Source organism: Schistocerca cancellata, chromosome 7, assembly GCF_023864275.1.
Source record: "Schistocerca cancellata isolate TAMUIC-IGC-003103 chromosome 7, iqSchCanc2.1, whole genome shotgun sequence".
In the NCBI taxonomy this organism is placed as follows: domain Eukaryota; kingdom Metazoa; phylum Arthropoda; class Insecta; order Orthoptera; family Acrididae; genus Schistocerca; species Schistocerca cancellata.
The window spans coordinates 281,377,082-281,395,487 of record NC_064632.1 but is presented as its reverse complement, the minus strand read 5'-3'; the positions used below and the strand labels follow the sequence as shown (position 1 = coordinate 281,395,487).

Here is an 18,406-nt window from a genome sequence, read left to right as displayed (position 1 = left end):
GTCGGTATGTGCGTCAATTGATTAATGCCTGCTGCACATCTGTCCATCTGACACTCTGTGTCTGCTGATTGTTAATAAACTGTGCCTATGCTGTTGCTGCTTTCCCAAGCATACGTTAGTTAGGTGTCCTAGCTTGTAATAAGGACACTGGTTAGTGTTTATCCTCTGAACAATAGTTGGGGCACAATTTCTGCAACTTAATGCTATGGGCTTGGTGCGATGATGTGGAGGAATGGCTATAACAGGTGTCTGTATACTGGTGATGGAAGGAGACACGTGCTCCTGATCTGTGAGCAATGTACTGCACAGTGCACACTGCTCAGTGAGAATGTTCCCCTTCGCCAATCTACTGTACGTGTAACTTGAAGATGGTATCTGAGTGGAGCAGTCCACGAGGTATTCAACATTTGCCAATTCAGCCCACAGAGACTAAAAGTTTGCTGAACACTGATAAGATCTGATATACCGGCAATCTTCACAAAAGCGATCGGCAACACTTCAGGCACCTCAGGCACACATGCAGCCTACATGGATCCTGCACACCTCAGCATTGCAGTTGTGCCCTTTTGCAGTAAAGACAGACACCACCAGGCCCCGGTACCAGCACTAACACAGGCTGCCGCTTCCAAGGGACCTATCTGTGTGCGCCACACGTTTGACCAGAAAATAGTGCCACGAGTATTCTGCAACAGGCTGCTATAAAGATCGGCACCAGAGCTCAGAAGTCAGTCATTCAGCCTTCGAGAGCCTCTCCTAGTCTGGGTGGGTGCTTTCACCCTATCGTCTTAGGACGATCTCAAAGTCCATCGTAGGCACCAACACTGCTGTATCCAGCATTCATCGTTGTTTCCCTTGGTATAACTGTACTGTATCCAGGATAGACTTTACTGTTCCTAGGGTGGTGTTACTCATGACAGCTTCATCAGACTTTTCTATTTTCCATTCAGGTGTATATGTCTGTGACGATCCTGATCATGTTACTTTGTCACAAGTCTGGAACCATCATACTGTCAAGTCTTCATACCTGTGAGAAACTGTAATTGTGATTTTGTAATCATCATCAAAGCACACATTTTCTTTCCTTGGTCAATAACCTTCTGGAAATTTTGGTCACTGTTCTATATGGGTCAATGTGAGTGGCACATCGAGGTTCATCAAAAGATCTTTCACCAAACATGTTTTCTCTAATTATGAAACACTTAACTCATTATAATTCTTCTCAGAAACATAAAATTTGGTCTCATTTCACTTACCATAACATGTGGCACTGTAACTCCATTGGGAAGCCTTGTAGTTATCTTCCAGTTAACAGCATGGGCTGATGTGAGAACCAGAACAAGACTGTTCCTCAAACCAGATCCTAGGACATCAAGACTCACCCAAGGCGAAACACGTGGACCTCGTAACACTAGTACATGAACCTGTTGATTGCAGATATCAATGTTCAGTTTAATATCATTTTCACTTAAGATTATAAAATTAGAAATAGAATGTCCATCAGTCTGCAAAAGGTATTCTCACATATTTCAGTCAAGAGTTTAACAAATTACAATACACTGGAGTTCATGTTTACATTAAATCAGTTTAATTCCATGGAGCCTGCTGTACCTAAATCTCCAAACAATTAACAATTAAATTTTACATGCAACAATGAAAATTGTACAAAAACCAATTTAAAAAAAAGGTCTAGAACACAAAACAATGGGACTGATAATGATAAATACGAGTTCCAAAATGAAGATAACTGTATAAATTTTAGTCAATGGAGTGCAAAATGCTGTATATTGTATTAAAACAGAAGCCAGCAACTACAACTGGAATTAAAGACTTTTATTTGTAGAAACATTTGTCTTGATTAGGTATTCTAAAATAGTTTCTTTCTCCCCATTCTAAGTGTCTAATTTTTACACTTTTTTTTCTTTATATGACTCTCAAACTGCTTACAAACTGACGTACGCTATTAAAAGCACAACGGATCAAGAACATTCGACAAAAAAATCATAATTTCATTTTCCACTCTTGCTGACTGACAACTGAGTACCAGTACAGTACATAACCAAATAAACAAACATACAAGAAATGATGACAACATTTATCCATCAGAACAAGAATTAACTCAGAAAAAATACAGCATTAAAAGGAGACAGCCTGGCTGCTGAGTGCTTACCTTCAGGAGGCAAAATTCCAATACTGCCAATAAACGCATTTAAAGTAGAAACAACACAGTCCTAGCTTTCAGCACTGTTATTCTATATTTTTCCAATAAATTGTTTGTCTCCTTATATGAGGCAGCATTTGGAAGTGGCATTTGTTATCAAAAACATTTCAGAGTTGCTCCAAAATCCTTGATGAACACTTAGGGGGAACATTAGCATTAATTTAATTTTGCATCCTTAGGGTAAATACTTACCAAACATTCTGCCTTCTTGTAATTGTATAGTTTTCTCAGATGAATCTTCCTTTTGATATTTATATAGCTCCATCAGATCTCACATTTTAGGCAGTAAATTGAGAGTGAAGCAACATATGTAACAAATTAGTTCCTAGCAATATTATGAGAAAAATAGTTGCTACTCACCATACAGTAAAGATGCTGAGTCGCAGATAGACACAACAAGAAGACTGTCAGAATCTGAGCTTTCGGCCAACAAGGCCTTTGTCGAAAATAGACAAAAAACACACACACAACCACAGTCTCTGGCAGCTGAAGCCAGATTGATTCGTTCCTAAGCACTTTCCAAACAACAACATACTCTCTCACATACCACGCTTAAATCAAGAAAGTCAATGTGGGATCTCAACAGCCTTGGCCAACTTACTACTTGTGATTTAGAAGGGTACCAGAGATCTAACTGGACACTGCCTGGAGAATAACACTGGCCCAAGCATACCATCTACAGGTGTGCAGCTGCCAATAAATGTCTGGAGCTGCTTCAATGAAATCAAACCCAGACACGCAAGATGCAAAGCATCCCTTTACAAATGGTATGTTGCACACAGCTGCAAAGTGAAACAGTGGTGCACACAGTAGAACACATTGTTACTGAATTCCCAGTAAGATCTCAAGGGGACTTGAATGACTTCATAAAGGTCTTTTCAAATGTTATTGTGGTGCTAAGTTCCCTGAACATAGACTTCTGGTGGAGTTGTGATATTAATATCTCTCTGGAAGTTCAATTACTATAATTTTACATTAGTTTGTTATCACTCTCGTATGTTTGTTTTATGTGTTTTCTATGGTTATTGTTCTCTACTTTTTCCATATGCTAAAAAAATAAATAACAAAAACAGTTACACTGTTGAAAATTAAACTTGACCATGTGCAACTGAACTGTAAAGCATTCCATAGACAGAATGAAGACACAAAGTGCTGAGTTTAGACAAAGTCATATCTACTTATTTGTATCCTTCCTGGCACAAAGACTCTTCGGCAGCATCTTGCAGATAACTGGCAATCCAAACTCAGGGGTTCTGAATGTGACTGTCATCCTCAATCATTTCTCAAAATACAAAACTGATTTCCTTTACCAATTTTTAAATTATTTCCATGTTCTAAGGACTACCACTGTGAAATCTCGCGATGATGTGGAATGAGAAAGTTATGTCACTTATGTTCAGTCTCACACATATACATACCTCATAAGCGGCAGTCAAAAGAAAATGAGACAAATGAAAAAAATTAAGTAAACTGTCCATTATTTCAAAAGTAATCACCATAACTTTCAATACATTTATCCGACTGTGAGACAAGACTGACAATGAGTTCATGGAAAAATGTTTGTGGTTGCTTCTGGAACCACAACTGTATATGAGTATGCACCTCTTCATCCGAATCAAATCTACGGCGATGAATGTCTTTCTCCAGGGCTCCAAAAAAAATGAAAATCACATGAGGAGAGATCGGGACTGTATGGAAGATTTGTAAGGGCCTCCTAGCAAAAATTCTGCAGCATTCACCTAAGTACAGGACGACTCTCAATATAATACAAGGCCCTCCCATAGAGGCTCCTTGAGATCCCCCCCCCCCCCCCCCCCCCCCACTACCCCTGAGCTCAATTATTGACTAATCAAAATTACAAACTGTTTTGTCAATTTGTTAAAATTATACCTAATCTAAACTTATGCCATTTATTGACTGTTTAAATTCTAACACTAAAAGAAGAAACAAACTAAACAACAACAAATGGTTTACCTTAACTTTTATTTTCATTTCTTTTTTGCTTACTATATCTGTGGTATCAATATTCTTAACCATCATCATCATCATCATCATCATCATCATCATCATCAATGCTGTTGCTATCTTCATTTGTAAGCTTACTAATATTTTTTCCTTCCTACAGTCCTCCCAGAGTGTCATCTTCTGAACTATCCGTAGCATTGGATATACACCACTTTTTGTATCCTTTCATAATAGATTCACTTGAAATTCTGTCCCAGTCCGTAAGGATCCATTGGCCCAGCATGGATATTTTCAACTTCTCCCTTAAGAGGCACGGCATGGCCTCCTTGAAGATGCCACTCACTGTAAATCTGCCGCAGGTGAGCCTCAACACGTCTATTCACAACAACATCCATTACTTGAAATTGTGAGCTCATACTGCCATAAATTATTAGCAAGTCTGTGTTGTTCTTTACTATCGGATCCTTAACTGCCTATGTGAGGTGTCCCCTAAAAGAATCCAGTAAAAAATTCCCTTGTGTTAAGTAAGGAAATCAAGTCTTTGTCATCCACTTATTTTCTTGGCGTTTAAAGATAAGTTTCTTTCAGTATCATTTTCCTGTGAAGAATCACATATGGGTGGAGTGGGAGAGAGGGGGAGGGGGGAAGGGGGAGGGGAGCATCCTTCCATCTGCTAGTGCACCCACTATTACTGTTATTCTGGCCTTTTCATTGCCAGAACTTCTTACAATAACACTCTGAATGCTCTTCATATTGACATTAACATTCAAGGGCATTTCAAAATAAATATATGTCCAATTGGTGTCGCCCTTATGGCCTAGCAAACCACCACTTCCTTACATTCATTATATGATGTCGATGTGTGAGTAATTCTTTGTCATACGCCATGGGAAATCATGTATATATAACAAGAACAAGAGCAGACACAGAACCAGTCTGTGTGGTAAATCTGTAGGGATTATTCCCCATTCTAAATAACAGCGTTTTCTTGTGCACATTCCCTGAGTTTCTTAATGCAAAACTGTATTCTTTTAGTTGGTTGGCATGAAAACCAGTTAGTAGCAAGGTCTCTGATACAATATTTTAGCTTCTCTGAGAAAAAAACTGTCAGCTACACAATCTAATGCTTTTGATAAGTCACAGGAAATACCACATTGCAGTATTTTGTCATTTAAATTTTGCATACCCTAATTTGTGAACAGTAAAACGCATGTTCTATAGAAAGATAATTTTGAAATGTAAATCGAGACTGGCTATCTCATTTCAGCATAGGTGTGTTAAAGTTGTTTCGCGTATTATCTTTTGCAGTGTCTTGGAGAAGGAAGTAAGCAGAATGATCAGTTGTTATTAATATCTTTCTTATTACCATTGGTGTATGGGTGTATGACAATAGTATATACCAATTTGTCTAGAAAAATGCAATGTGAAAGTGATATATTGCATTTATGACAATCTAAATTTTATAAATGTTGAGTGTTTTACTTGAGATATTAACAATCCCATAAGAGTTTTTGCTTTTGGGGGAATTAATAACATACTTAATTTGTTTTCAGAATATGGAGTCACTGTGATTTGATTGAATGTCTCTGACATTGCTTCTTGCATGTATTCTATTGCTTCATCCTTCACACTGTCCACATCAATCTTCATGCTATTTCTAATAAGTGATTATTTACCTGACTGGTATCACTTACTTTTTGGCCGTTTCCTATAATATTAAAGTTATGACATGCCTTAATTGATTTCCCATTCCCCATTAGCTACTGCTAATACAGATTTAATGTTGGGACCTAATTTACTACACAGGCTTTTTTCCCCTCAAGCAGTTTCCTTAGAGCTGTATGTTATAAGTTGAAAACTGAAGTCAGTCCCACTTCTCTCTTTACACTAAGTATTTCATATCACTATCACTTTGCAAAAATATCGACAATGTAGAAAAAGACAGAGAGCTACTTATTGTAAAGAAGACATGTTAAGTTGCAGACAGGCACAATTAAAAGACATTTACATAAAGCTTTCAGCCACTGCCTACATCAGCCAAAGAGAAACACACACCATTCATACACACAAGTAAGCACAACTCATGCACCCACAACCGCCAACTCAGACAGCTTGGGCTGTAATACTCGCCCAAGCTGCTGGAGCTGGCAATCACATGTGCATGAGGTGTAATTGCTAGTGTGTATGAATGGTGTGAGTTTCTCATTGGCTGACAAAGGCTGTGGTGGAAAGCTTTATGTAAGTGTCTTTTTAGTTGTGCCTATGTGCAACTTAATGTGTCTTCTTTACAGTAAGTAACAATCTATCATTTCCTACACTGTTTATTTTACTACCTGGAGTTTCCATTGTTCGATTTCATATCACTTTGTTTTCACTGCACATGATACTTTGATTCCTTTCATAATTTAAGGATTTTTTCTGTATTATTTGTGCCATGCTTGACAGTTTTCTGGGGAATATAGCTCTTAAATATTGACAGAAAGCCACCTGTAAATTATTTTATGTTTACAGTTGACATCTGTTACATTATAAATGGTATCTATAAAATCACTGCAACATTTCAAAAAATTGGTAGAAGTAAATTGTTAAACATAACAAATGATACAGTTACATAAAATGTTAAAGTCAACTGGGCATCCAGGACAGGCAGTGGACGAATTGAGGGACATTATGTTGCAAAGTACCATGAAGTCCACCTATGAAGCTAGTGCGGAACTGAATACACCTCAGCCAATAGCGAGGGAAATTCTTCGTAAGTGATTAGGAGCAAATTCTTACAAATTGCAGCTCCTCCAAGCCATAAGCTATGGCGTGGACCGGCATCGAGGCTCGGTGGCTATCCAATCTGTCTGCGGATGCCACTGCCTTCAGATCAGAGCATTCCTGACATATTTTGTCAACTGTGAGATTCCTCACTGCACTGAGCTGAAAACAGCTATCCCTGTTTACTAAATTGTTGTGCAGACGTATCTTCACTGCCTCTTTGATGATCGAGTCCCAGAAACCGTTGGCACTGCACAGTTTCTTTGTTTTTTCGAATTCGAAGGTGTGTCTCTCGATAATGCTATGTTCTGCTACAGTGAACTTGTTTGTCTGTCCTAGTCATACATTCCTGATGTGTTCAGTACAGCGCTGGGAGATGCATTGTTTTGTCTGGCCGATATATTCCATCCCACATTCACATTCAGTACTGTAAATGCCCAGCGTCTGTGGCCCCAGTTGGTCTTTGGTTGAGTCAAGTATATCTCTGACTTTTTTCGGTGCGCGAAAGATGGTCATTATTTCTTGCTTCTTGAATATTCTTGCGATCTTTGCTGTTGGCGGTCCAGCATACGGCAGAAACACCACACGTTCTGCTTCGTCTTCTTCTGGTTCACCTCCCGCCTCTTGTCTGCACACAAGGTGTGTCTTATTTTTGTCTTGGTGCATCCATTCTTACTGAAGGTTTCCCGCAGAAGTGCTAACTCACGCGGCAAACTCTCGCTGTCACAGATCGACCTGGCTCTTTGTACTAAGGTGCAGAACACAGCATCCCGACACTTCGCCAGAAGATGATGGATACGAAACTCATTGAAACGTTGTGACAAGATAACGCCACTACTCAGCTGATAACCCGAGAAGAATTCACAAGTTGTTATATATTGTCATCCCCTTATACTGTGAGTCCATGCATATAATTTCACTTTATGTGTGGTTCAAATGATTCTCCGCACATAATTTTTGTCTGCTGTGTAGGAACATTATAATTTCATAAATGCACATGCAGGGAGCAGTTATGATTTGTAGTTTCCAAAGTAATGAGCAACAGATTCTGTTTCTGTGCAGTACACGTGTATCTTATAAGTTTCCCCTGCAGTTTTAGTATTCGAGATACACTAGTTGTACTTCCCCAGAAATGATACCATACCTAATGTCAGATTAAAAATAACTATGACATGCTATTTTTTGTGAAATCAAATCAATGGAATTTGCTAATATTTTCCTTTTAGGGTTACAACAGGGACAGTATTTATTTTCTACCTCTAGTCTTGCACATACTTTGTCATTTGTTATAGTGATTTTTTTGAATTTTTTAATTTTATTTTATAATCACCCCACACACATCAAACTAGTCAGCATACAGTGACAGTGACACTGCCCTTTAACTTTTTACTGCTGTTCATTGGTCGCTCTTTTTGCACTATTGTGAACATTCCGACCCACTTTCTTCTTCAACTTCTTTTTTTTTTTTTTTTTTTTTTTTTTTTTTCCAGTGTCAAACTGTTAAACAAAAGATAAGTCTCAAAGAGAAACACAGATCCCAATAAGGGGTGATATTCAACATCCATTTAACTTTCAGGAATTTTCACACAGACATGCTCCTGTTTCAAATCCAAGGCTGAACGGAACAATAACTGGAATGAATAGCTGTTACTGAAACACACACACACACACACACACACACACACACACACACACACTGCTATTTTCATGCAAGATCCTAGAAGTGTGAAACTGGATCAACACCAATAACTCTCACAATTTTCACAGTGACCATTGTAAAACACCTGATTTATTTGAAGAAAAAATGGATGTATGTTTCAAGACATGCATTAAACAAATTTAATAACAATAATAAGCTTTTTCAAATAAATATAATGAGCAGAAAAAATTGTTTAGAAAATTTTAACTATGTGAATCGTTTACAATTATGCACACCTCAGCTACACTGGAAGCATGAGGAGTCGCCCAACAGCCACGTGCCTTGCGAGGAGTTTCAAGCCAGGGAGTGAAATACGGTGTTTCCAAAGAACTCACCACACACAATTCTGGATGCTCTGTAACAATAAAGCATCACATGAGTAAATAGAAATAAAAAGTAACATTATTTGATTTAAAAGGAATTTTTGAAATGATTCTGCCATATACAGGGTGTTACAAAAAGGTACGGCCAAACTTTCAGAAAACATTCCTCACACACAAAGAAAGAAAATATGTTATGTGGACATGTGTCCGGAAACGCTTACTTTCCATGTTAGAGCTCATTTTATTACTTCTCTTCAAATCACATTAATCATGGAATGGAAACACACAGCAACAGAACATACCAGCGTGACTTCAAACACTTTGTTACAGGAAATGTTCAAAATGTCCTCCGTTAGCGAGGATACATGCATCCACCCACCGTCGCATGGAATCCCTGATGCGCTGATGCAGCCCTGGAGAATGGAGTATTGTATCACAGCCATTCACAATACGGGCACGAAGAGTCTCTACATTTGGTACCGGGGTTGCGTAGACAAGAGCTTTCAAATGCCACCATAAATGAAAGTCAAGATGGTTGAGTTCAGGAGAGCGTGGAGGCCATGGAATTGGTCCGCCTCTACCAATCCATCAGTCACCGAATCTGTTGTTGAGAAGCGTACGAACACTTTGACTGAAATGTGCAGGAGCTCCATCGTGCATTAACCACATGTTGTGTTGTACTTGTAAAGGCACATGTTCTAGCAGCACAGGTAGAGTATCCTGTATGAAATCATGATAACGTGCTCCATTGAGCGTAGGTGGAAGAACATACTGACGAAACTAAAATGAGCTCTAACATGGAAATTAAGCGTTTCCGGACACATGTCCACATAACATCTTTTCTTTATTTATGTGTGAGGAATGTTTCCTGAACGTTTGGCCGTACCTTTTTGTAACACCCTGTATATGGGGGGGAGGGGAGGGGGGGAGGGGGGGGGAGGCGGCACTGTGACAATAATATTATAATAATAATAACCACAACAACAACAATGATACAATGTTTGGGCTGAGATATATGGTGAAAAACCTGGCGTCTCAACTTCACCTGTTAATTATTACAGTCTAAAGTCTGAATGCCCCACCTACATAGAGGAATAAGACAAGTTCAAGAATGTTAAACTGCTCCTGTATGCAGATAAAACAGAAATGGGAATACAAAAGGCAAAAAACAATCAGTGAGTTGTACAAACATACATTCTGAACCCACAAGGATATTTATTTTAATTTTATTGTGATTTACTTCTTAACTAAATAACTTCCGTATCTAAATCAAACTATGGAAAATCCAGGAAGGAATGTAATAATATTAAGAAAAAGATAGTTGCTACTCGCCATATAGCAAGATGCTGAGTCACAGATAGGCACAACAAAAAGACTGTCACAAAATGAGCTTTAGGCCAACAAGGCCTTTATGGAAAAAAGACAACAGACACACTCACACAAACGCAACTCACATACACAGCATGTCTCAATGGCATGCCCGGTTTGTGAATATTTTAGTATACTCATCTTGGTGCCAACATTTTTAATTTGGTGTGACATTCCTCATTACCAGGTATATTCAAATGGGATTTTATTAGTTACCCTATGCACAATGGCTGAAGGATACCACCTGTCGAGCTCTCCCAAATCACTCGACTATAATATATCCTGGCATTTATCATGGTCACTCTTCTTCCTTACGGTCATCCTAAAGCTAATGACACTTAGACCGTGCTTTCAAACATCAACACTAGGCATGTCAAGTTCAATGTACGGCCGAATGCTCACAGTATGCTCCAGTAACACTTGTCAGCTGTCTCTGGGTCGCAAATCGCATTGTTTACGAAATGGGCAACTGTAAAATTCTTAAGTCACCTCTATTAAAATGCACATTTATTCCTTGTCTGTATACTAATCCTGTTGTTCTGTCTGTAGTATACATAAGTAAAAACTTCAGTCTCCATGAACATTTTATAAGGCAGAAAGGAAAGTTCCAAACACAGTCAGTAAGGACATCAGCTCACAAAAATTCCATTACAAATAGTGCAATACAAATTAACACTTGTCTCAGCATCTCTGTTCAATACTATACACTGAACTTCCACAACATGTGACATTGTCTTGAATGTTATTATCTTCTAAAGGCATTAACTGCTGACACATTATTAACTGAAATGTAACTCTAATAAATCACACCAAGAAAAATTTGTTTTTCATGGATCTTCAATGTGCCTTTAACTCAAAATGTTATATTTCCATAACACGCTAGTTATAATTTGAAAATTATTTAACCACTAACATGATGTTTCCTACAACTTTATCACAACAAATTGTACCACCTATAAATCACAGGTTTTCGAGAGATCAATTGGCTGGTGCTTTGAAACACCATATATTCATAAGATGTTATGTTACAACATAAAACCAACCAAACATAGGTTTTAAGTGAAAGCCAATATTGTGTATCGAGGCTGTGTACTAAAAACAGATGGCATTCTTGTGACATAAGTGGTGTGCTTCCATTCAGTGGTCCAAGTTCAAACACCCATTCAGAATATATGTCATCCTCGTTATTGCTTTGCACATACTGAAAGACTCGCCATTGTGCTTTTCCATGATATGACATCAGAAATCTGCTAGGTTCAACATCACTCTTTGAATGCACAGTCCATGTGCTGATGGCTTAATGCTGTCTTAGTCACTGGAATAATAAGAATTTCTTTGGCGAAGAGTTCTCAGGCTTCCAGCCGGGTGGCAGTGTCTTCAAACTGCAACGTTTCGATGAGTGACATACTCGTCATCTTCGCCAGAAGATGACGAGTATGTCACTCGTCGAAACATCGCATCGGGACACAATAAACGGATGGGTTAAACGGAACACTGGGTTATTCTTGCAGTAGTAAAATAATTGTATATGGAAAGATAGCTTCGAAACAGATACATTAAAATAACAATCTGTATCTTCTTCAGATATGTATTTAAAAGAGCTCTTTTTTGACCTACAGGGTTGCACATCACACGTACCACCAATAATAGAAACAAAGTCCCGTAAATCATTCACATAAACATCTTCGAAGGATTTCACATAAGCATGCATATGAGAATACGCGCCAGTAACACCACACCGCTCCAAAGCAATGCAATAGTCTTCAATCTCAGTAAATGACTGTAAGAATGTCAAAAAATCTTGACCAATTTTAGAATAAATATCGCCGATGTTCAAGACAGACAATATATAAAACGATTGAAGACGTGGAGATGACAACATCAGCTGCAGACAAAAAAAAGAATACTATAAAGTCTGTCTCAGCACACTCTCTACTGGATGGACCAGCAGTCTTCTGTGGATGCAGACTGAACTTCAGCATAGACATCAACGATTCTTTCACACATGGCAACGGATGGTTAACCGTCGCTATTGTACGAGGTGTTTCTGGAGTTCCAAATGTATCCGGCCTCGAGAGCTTTGTCGACCGTGATGTCATCGCATATAGGACCTATCACGTTACTGAAAATGCTAATAAAGACTTCGGCAAATCTACTTATATGTCACCCTCACCCTTTACTTTATATACTCGTAATAGACGTAAGCTATCATGTAATGAAACTGTATTTATTTGGATCAAAGGCAAAGGTACTTGTGAATATGTAAAATTTGTTGGTGACTGTACTTTGTATTTTCATAAATAAAGTGATTTGTAGCATAGCTGAGAACCGGACAAGGGTACATCTAGAACCTGTCGGCCATAGAGCGAGAACATGATAGGTCCTATATGCGATTACATCACGGTAGACAAAGCTCTCGACGCCGGATACATTTGGAACTCCAGAAACACCTCGTACAATAGCGACGGTTAACCATCCGTTGCCATGTGTGAAAGAATCGTTGATGGCTATGCTGAAGTTCAGTCTGCATCCACAGAAGACTGCTGGTCCATCCAGTAGAGAGTGTGCTGAGACAGACTTTATAGTATTCTTTTTTTTGTCTGCAGCTGATGTTGTCATCTCCACGTCTTCAATTGTTTTATATATTGTCTGTCTTGAACGTCGGCGATATCTTCTGTAATAAGGCATCGTGACAGCGTTCAATGCAGTTGCCTGTGCAGCAGCAGCAGCGCGAATGAGCTGCTGCGCAGCGCTCGCTCGCTTTTATAGACGCGCGATAGCACGTGACCTTGATTGGGACTTAGCATATTTCACAGTGCCAGCGGCGTGTTATCCCGGACGGGCGCACTAGTCGCACTAGAGTGCGCCCGTCGTTAGAGCGCTAAGTCTGCCGCTGGCGCGCTGCCACGATGGCGCGGCGGGCCTTATCGCACGGGGTCAAAGGTCAAGCGTTCAGAGAGCTGACGTAACATGCTGTTCTCACTCTATGGCCGACAGGTTCTAGATGTACCCTTGTCCGGTTCTCAGCTATGCTACAAATCACTTTATTTATGAAAATACAAAGTACAGTCACCAACAAATTTTACATATTCACAAGTACCTTTGCCTTTGATCCAAATAAATACAGTTTCATTACATGATAGCTTACGTCTATTACGAGTATATAAAGTAAAGGGCCAGAAGATGACGAGTATGTCACTCGTCGAAACATCGCAGTTTGAAGACACCACCACCCGGCTGGAAGCCCGAGAACTCTTCGCCAGCTGTATACGCCGGGAAAGCATACATTCACAAGAATTTCTTTACCTGTATTTAATCCCCCAAGAGCTATCTTTTTCACGTTTTGTTACGTTCTTGAGAGTTGTATTTGTTCTGGCTAGTGACGTGAACATTTCACTCACAGTTGGTTTAGGAGGTGAGAGTTACAGAAGGTATTAGCTCCATTCTGTGTTCCACAAGCCTGCAGCCTTAGCCATAACGAACATAGTGTTGTCTTCAGTTATAATGAACATTGTTTTCTCTCGCGCTACTGAGTTTTTGTGATCCAGAAAGTAGATGTGTTATTTTTGTTGTCTAAGACTTTTAGTTTAACACTTGTCTTTCTCATGCAGATGTCAAAAACTTACAACATTAAATTCACATCCAATGTATACTCTGTACTTATAAACCTACTTTACTTACTTTTTACACTGGTTTCATAGTGCTTCATTAGAGTCAACTAATAAAATAATGTTTCACTGACAACATTGTTCATCAACATTTACCTAAATGTGCATGTGAGCCATTCCAAATACTTAAACCAAATATGAGAAGTATCTCAAGCAGCATAATGGCGTCAGGCTGTCCATTCAAGTTAACTGAAAATGGAGGTGCGAAGTACTGCACCACATTTGTCCTCAAGAAAATTCCATTCCAATGGACTTCTCTTCCGATCAGTCTGAAAAGTAACAGTGATCCTTAATCAAAATCGATTAAATAAGTCTTAACAATTCTTTGAAGAGTTGCATAACAATTCACTCTTAACAGAAAAGAACATTACAATACAGAATGTATAATTTAATACACTAAATTACACAAAGTACAATTTTATTTATTCAATTATTTCCCTTCAAGTAGTCGAGTATGTATTCCCTTAATTGCAACAATAAAACTACACTGAAGTGTTTACATAATTCTGCTCCATTTGTATGTGGAGCCTGAATATAATATAAAGATCTAAATGTCAAAAAAAAAAATTGTGTGGGAATTTCACTGGTTTTTGTACCTCTCAAGCTAATCCTATTGTAATAGCTGTAAACTGATTCAAAAAAGTCCATACTCAGTAGTGCGGAAATATCCTGACCACGTAAAATTACTGAGACGGGACGTTAACTTACAGTGTATAGAGTGGGACAAATGGTTCAAATGGCTCTGAGCACTATGGGACTTAACAGCTATGGTCATCAGTCCCCTAGAACTTAGAACTACTTAAACCTAACTAACCTAAGGACATCACACAACACCCAGTCATCACAAGGCAGAGAAAATCCCTGACCCCGCCGGGAATCGAACCCGGGAACCCGGGCGTGGGAAGCGAGAACTCTACCGCACGACCACGAGCTGCGGACAGAGTGGGACATCTACGGGTTCATAGCAGCAGGTATTGACAGTCTTGAGAAGCAGACCTAAAATATTTCCCGAAAACTAGCTAGAAGCTACAGTGTGACCCCTATTTTACATTTTCATGTGGTCCATGCTTTAAAAATGCAAGACTGAGGAAAATGCAGAATCAAGGAAAATGTTAAAACCCCCAAAATACGAACAAAAACACATGTAATTGGTGTAAATGATTAAAAATTTGAATCCTCTCCAATATTTCATATAAATTCTGTGTAAGTGAAAGAAATTAAATGTACACTACAATGTTTATACAAAAATTTGTGGTAATGAATTTCATCAGTTTTTAAAAAAATCACACATGTGTAACAGCAAGTAAAAACTCATCAAAAAATTGAAATTGGTATCTGGAAACAAGGTAATAGACCTATTTTCCAACACGCTACAAACCAAATTATACATTCAAAACACTCATTTTTGAGAGATCAACCTTTGTGTATATATATATATAACCTGTGTGTGTGTCTATATATATATATATATATATATTTAAAAAGAAAGATGATGAGACTTACCGAACAAAAGCGCTGGCAGGTCGATAGACACACAAACAAACACAAACATACACACAAAATTCTAGCTTTCGCAACCAACGGTTGCCTCGTCAGGAAAGAGGGAAGGAGAAGGAAAGACAAAAGGATATGGGTTTTAAGGGAGAGGGTAAGGAGTCATTCCAATCCCGGGAGCGAAAAGACTTACCTTAGGGGGAAAAAAGGACAGGTATACACTCGCACACACACACATATCCATCCACACATACACAGACACAAGCAGACATTTGTAAAGGCAAAGAGTTTGGGCAGAGATGTCAGTCGGGACGGAAGTACAGAGGCAAAGATGATGTTGAAAGACAGGTGAGGTATGAGCGGCGGCAGATTGAAATTAGAAATTAGCGGAGATTGAGGCCTGGTGGATAGCGAGAAGAGAGGATATGCTGAAGGGCAAGTTCCCATCTCCGGAGTTCTGACAGGTTGGTGTTAGTGGGAAGTATCCAGATAACCCGGACGGTGTAACACTGTGCCAAGATGTGCTGGCCGTGCACCAAGGCATGTTTAGCCACAGGGTGATGATGATGATGATGATGTTTGGTTTGTGGGGCGCTCAACTGCGTGGTTATCAGCGCCCGTACAATTACCCAATCTTTGCTCAGTCCAATTTCGCCACTTTCCTGGATGATGATGAAATGATGAGGACAACACAAACACCCAGTCATCTCGAGGCAGGTGAAAATCCCTGACCCCGCCGGGAATCGAACCCGGGACCCCGTGCTCGGGAAGCGAGAACGCTACCGCGAGACCACGAGCGGCGGACAAAGCCACAGGGTGATCCTCATTACCAACAAACACTGTCTGCCTGTGTCCATTCATGCGAATGGACAGTTTGTTGCCGGTCATTCCCACATAGAATGCTTCACAGTGTAGGCAGGTCAGTTGGTAAATCACGTGGGTGCTTTCACACGTGGCTCTGCCTTTGATCGTGTACACCTTCCGGGTTACAGGACTGGAATAGGTGGTGGTGGGAGGGTGCATGGGACAGGTTTTACACCGGGGGCGGTTACAGGGGTAGGAGCCAGAGGGTAGGGAAGGTGGTTTGGGGATTTAATAGGGATGAACTAAGAGGTTACGAAGGTTAGGTGGACGGCGGAAAGACACTCTTGGTGGAGTGGGGAGGATTTCATGAAGGATGGATCTCATTTCAGGGCAGGATTTGAGGAAGTCGTATCCCTGATGGAGAGCCACATTCAGAATCTGATCCAGTCCCGGAAAGTATCCTGTCACAAGTGGGGCACTTTTGGGGTTCTTCTGTGGAAGGTTCCGGGTTTGAGGAGATGAGGAAGTGGCTCTGGTTATTTGCTTCTGTACCAGGTCGGGAGGGTAGTTACGGGATGCAAAAGCTGTTTTCAGGTTGTTGGTGTAATGGTTCAAGGATTCCGGACTGGAGCAGATTCGTTTGCCACGAAGACCTAGGCTGTAGGGAAGGGACCGTTTGATGTGGAATGGGTGGCAGCTGTCATAATGGAGGTACTGTTGCTTGTTGGTGGGTTTGATGTGGACGGACGTGTGAAGCTGGCCATTGGACAGGTGGAGGTCAACGTCAAGGAAAGTGGCATGGGATTTAGAGTATGACCAGGTGAATCTGATGGAACCAAAGGAGTTGAGGTTGGAGAGGAAATTCTGGAGTTCTTCTTCACTGTGAGTCCAGATCATGAAAATATCATCAATAAATCTGTACCAAACTTTGGGTTGGCAGGCCTGGGTAACCAAGAAGGCTTCCTCTAAGCGACCCATGAATAGGTTGGCGTACGAGGGGGCCATCCTGGTACCCATGGCTGTTCCCTTTAATTGTTGGTATGTCTGGCCTTCAAAAGTGAAGAAGTTGTGGGTCAGGATGAAGCTGGCTAAGGTAATGAGGAAAGAGGTTTTAGGTAGGACGGCAGGTGATCGGCATGAAAGGAAGTGCTCCATCGCAGCGAGGCCCTGGACATGCGGAATATTTGTGTATAAGGAAGTGGCATCAATGGTTACAAGGATGGTTTCCGGGGGTAACAGACTGGGTAGGGATTCCAGGCGTTCGAGAAAGTGGTTGGTGTCTTTGATGAAGGATGGGAGACTGCATGTAATGGGTTGAAGGTGTTGATCTACGTAGGCAGAGATGCGTTCTGTGGGGGCTTGGTAACCAGCTACAATGGGACGGCCGGGATGATTGGATTTGTGAATTTTGGGAAGAGGGTAGAAGGTAGGGGTGCGGGGTGTTGGTGGGGTCAAGGTTGATGGAGTCAGGTGAAAGGTTTTGTAGGGGGCCTAAGGTTCTGAGGATTCCTTGAAGCTCCGCCTGGACATCAGGAATGGGATTACCATGGCAAACTTTGTAAGTAGTGTTGTCTGAAAGCTGACGCAGTCCCTCAGCCACATACTCCCGACGATCAAGTACCACAGTCGTGGAACCCTTGTCCGCCGGAAGAATGACGATGGATTGGTCAGCCTTCAGATCACGGATAGCCTGGGCTTCAGCAGTGGTGATGTTGGGAGTAGGATGTGCACGGCCAGCACATCTTGGCACAGTGTTACACCGTCCGGGTTATCTGGATACTTCCCACTAACACCAACCTGTCAGAACTCCGGAGATGGGAACTTGCCCTTCAGCATATCCTCTCTTCTCGCTATCCACCAGGCCTCAATCTCCGCTAATTTCTAATTTCAATATGCCGCCGCTCATACCTCACCTGTCTTTCAACATCATCTTTGCCTCTGTACTTCCGTCCCGACTGACATCTCTGCCCAAACTCTTTGCCTTTACAAATGTCTGCTTGTGTCTGTGTATGTGTGGATGGATATGTGTGTGTGTGCGAGTGTATACCTGTCCTTTTTTCCCCCTAAGGTAAGTCTTTCCGCTCCCGGGATTGGAATGACTCCT

The 18,406-nt window shown here is 40.5% G+C and overlaps 1 protein-coding gene across 1 annotated transcript in view; it reads right to left on the bottom strand.

Annotated features, from left to right (window-relative positions):
- LOC126091983 (uncharacterized) overlaps positions 1–18,406 on the bottom strand; it is a 288,438-nt gene that overhangs the window by 186,400 nt on the left and 83,632 nt on the right. The window contains exons 5-7 of the mRNA XM_049907347.1: positions 14,101–14,273; positions 8,882–9,000; positions 1,254–1,421 (exon numbers count right to left, since the gene is read on the bottom strand). Coding sequence (XP_049763304.1) covers positions 1,254–1,421; positions 8,882–9,000; positions 14,101–14,164 — 351 coding nt within the window. The 5' untranslated portion in view covers positions 14,165–14,273. The remainder of the gene's footprint in view (positions 1–1,253; positions 1,422–8,881; positions 9,001–14,100; positions 14,274–18,406) is intronic.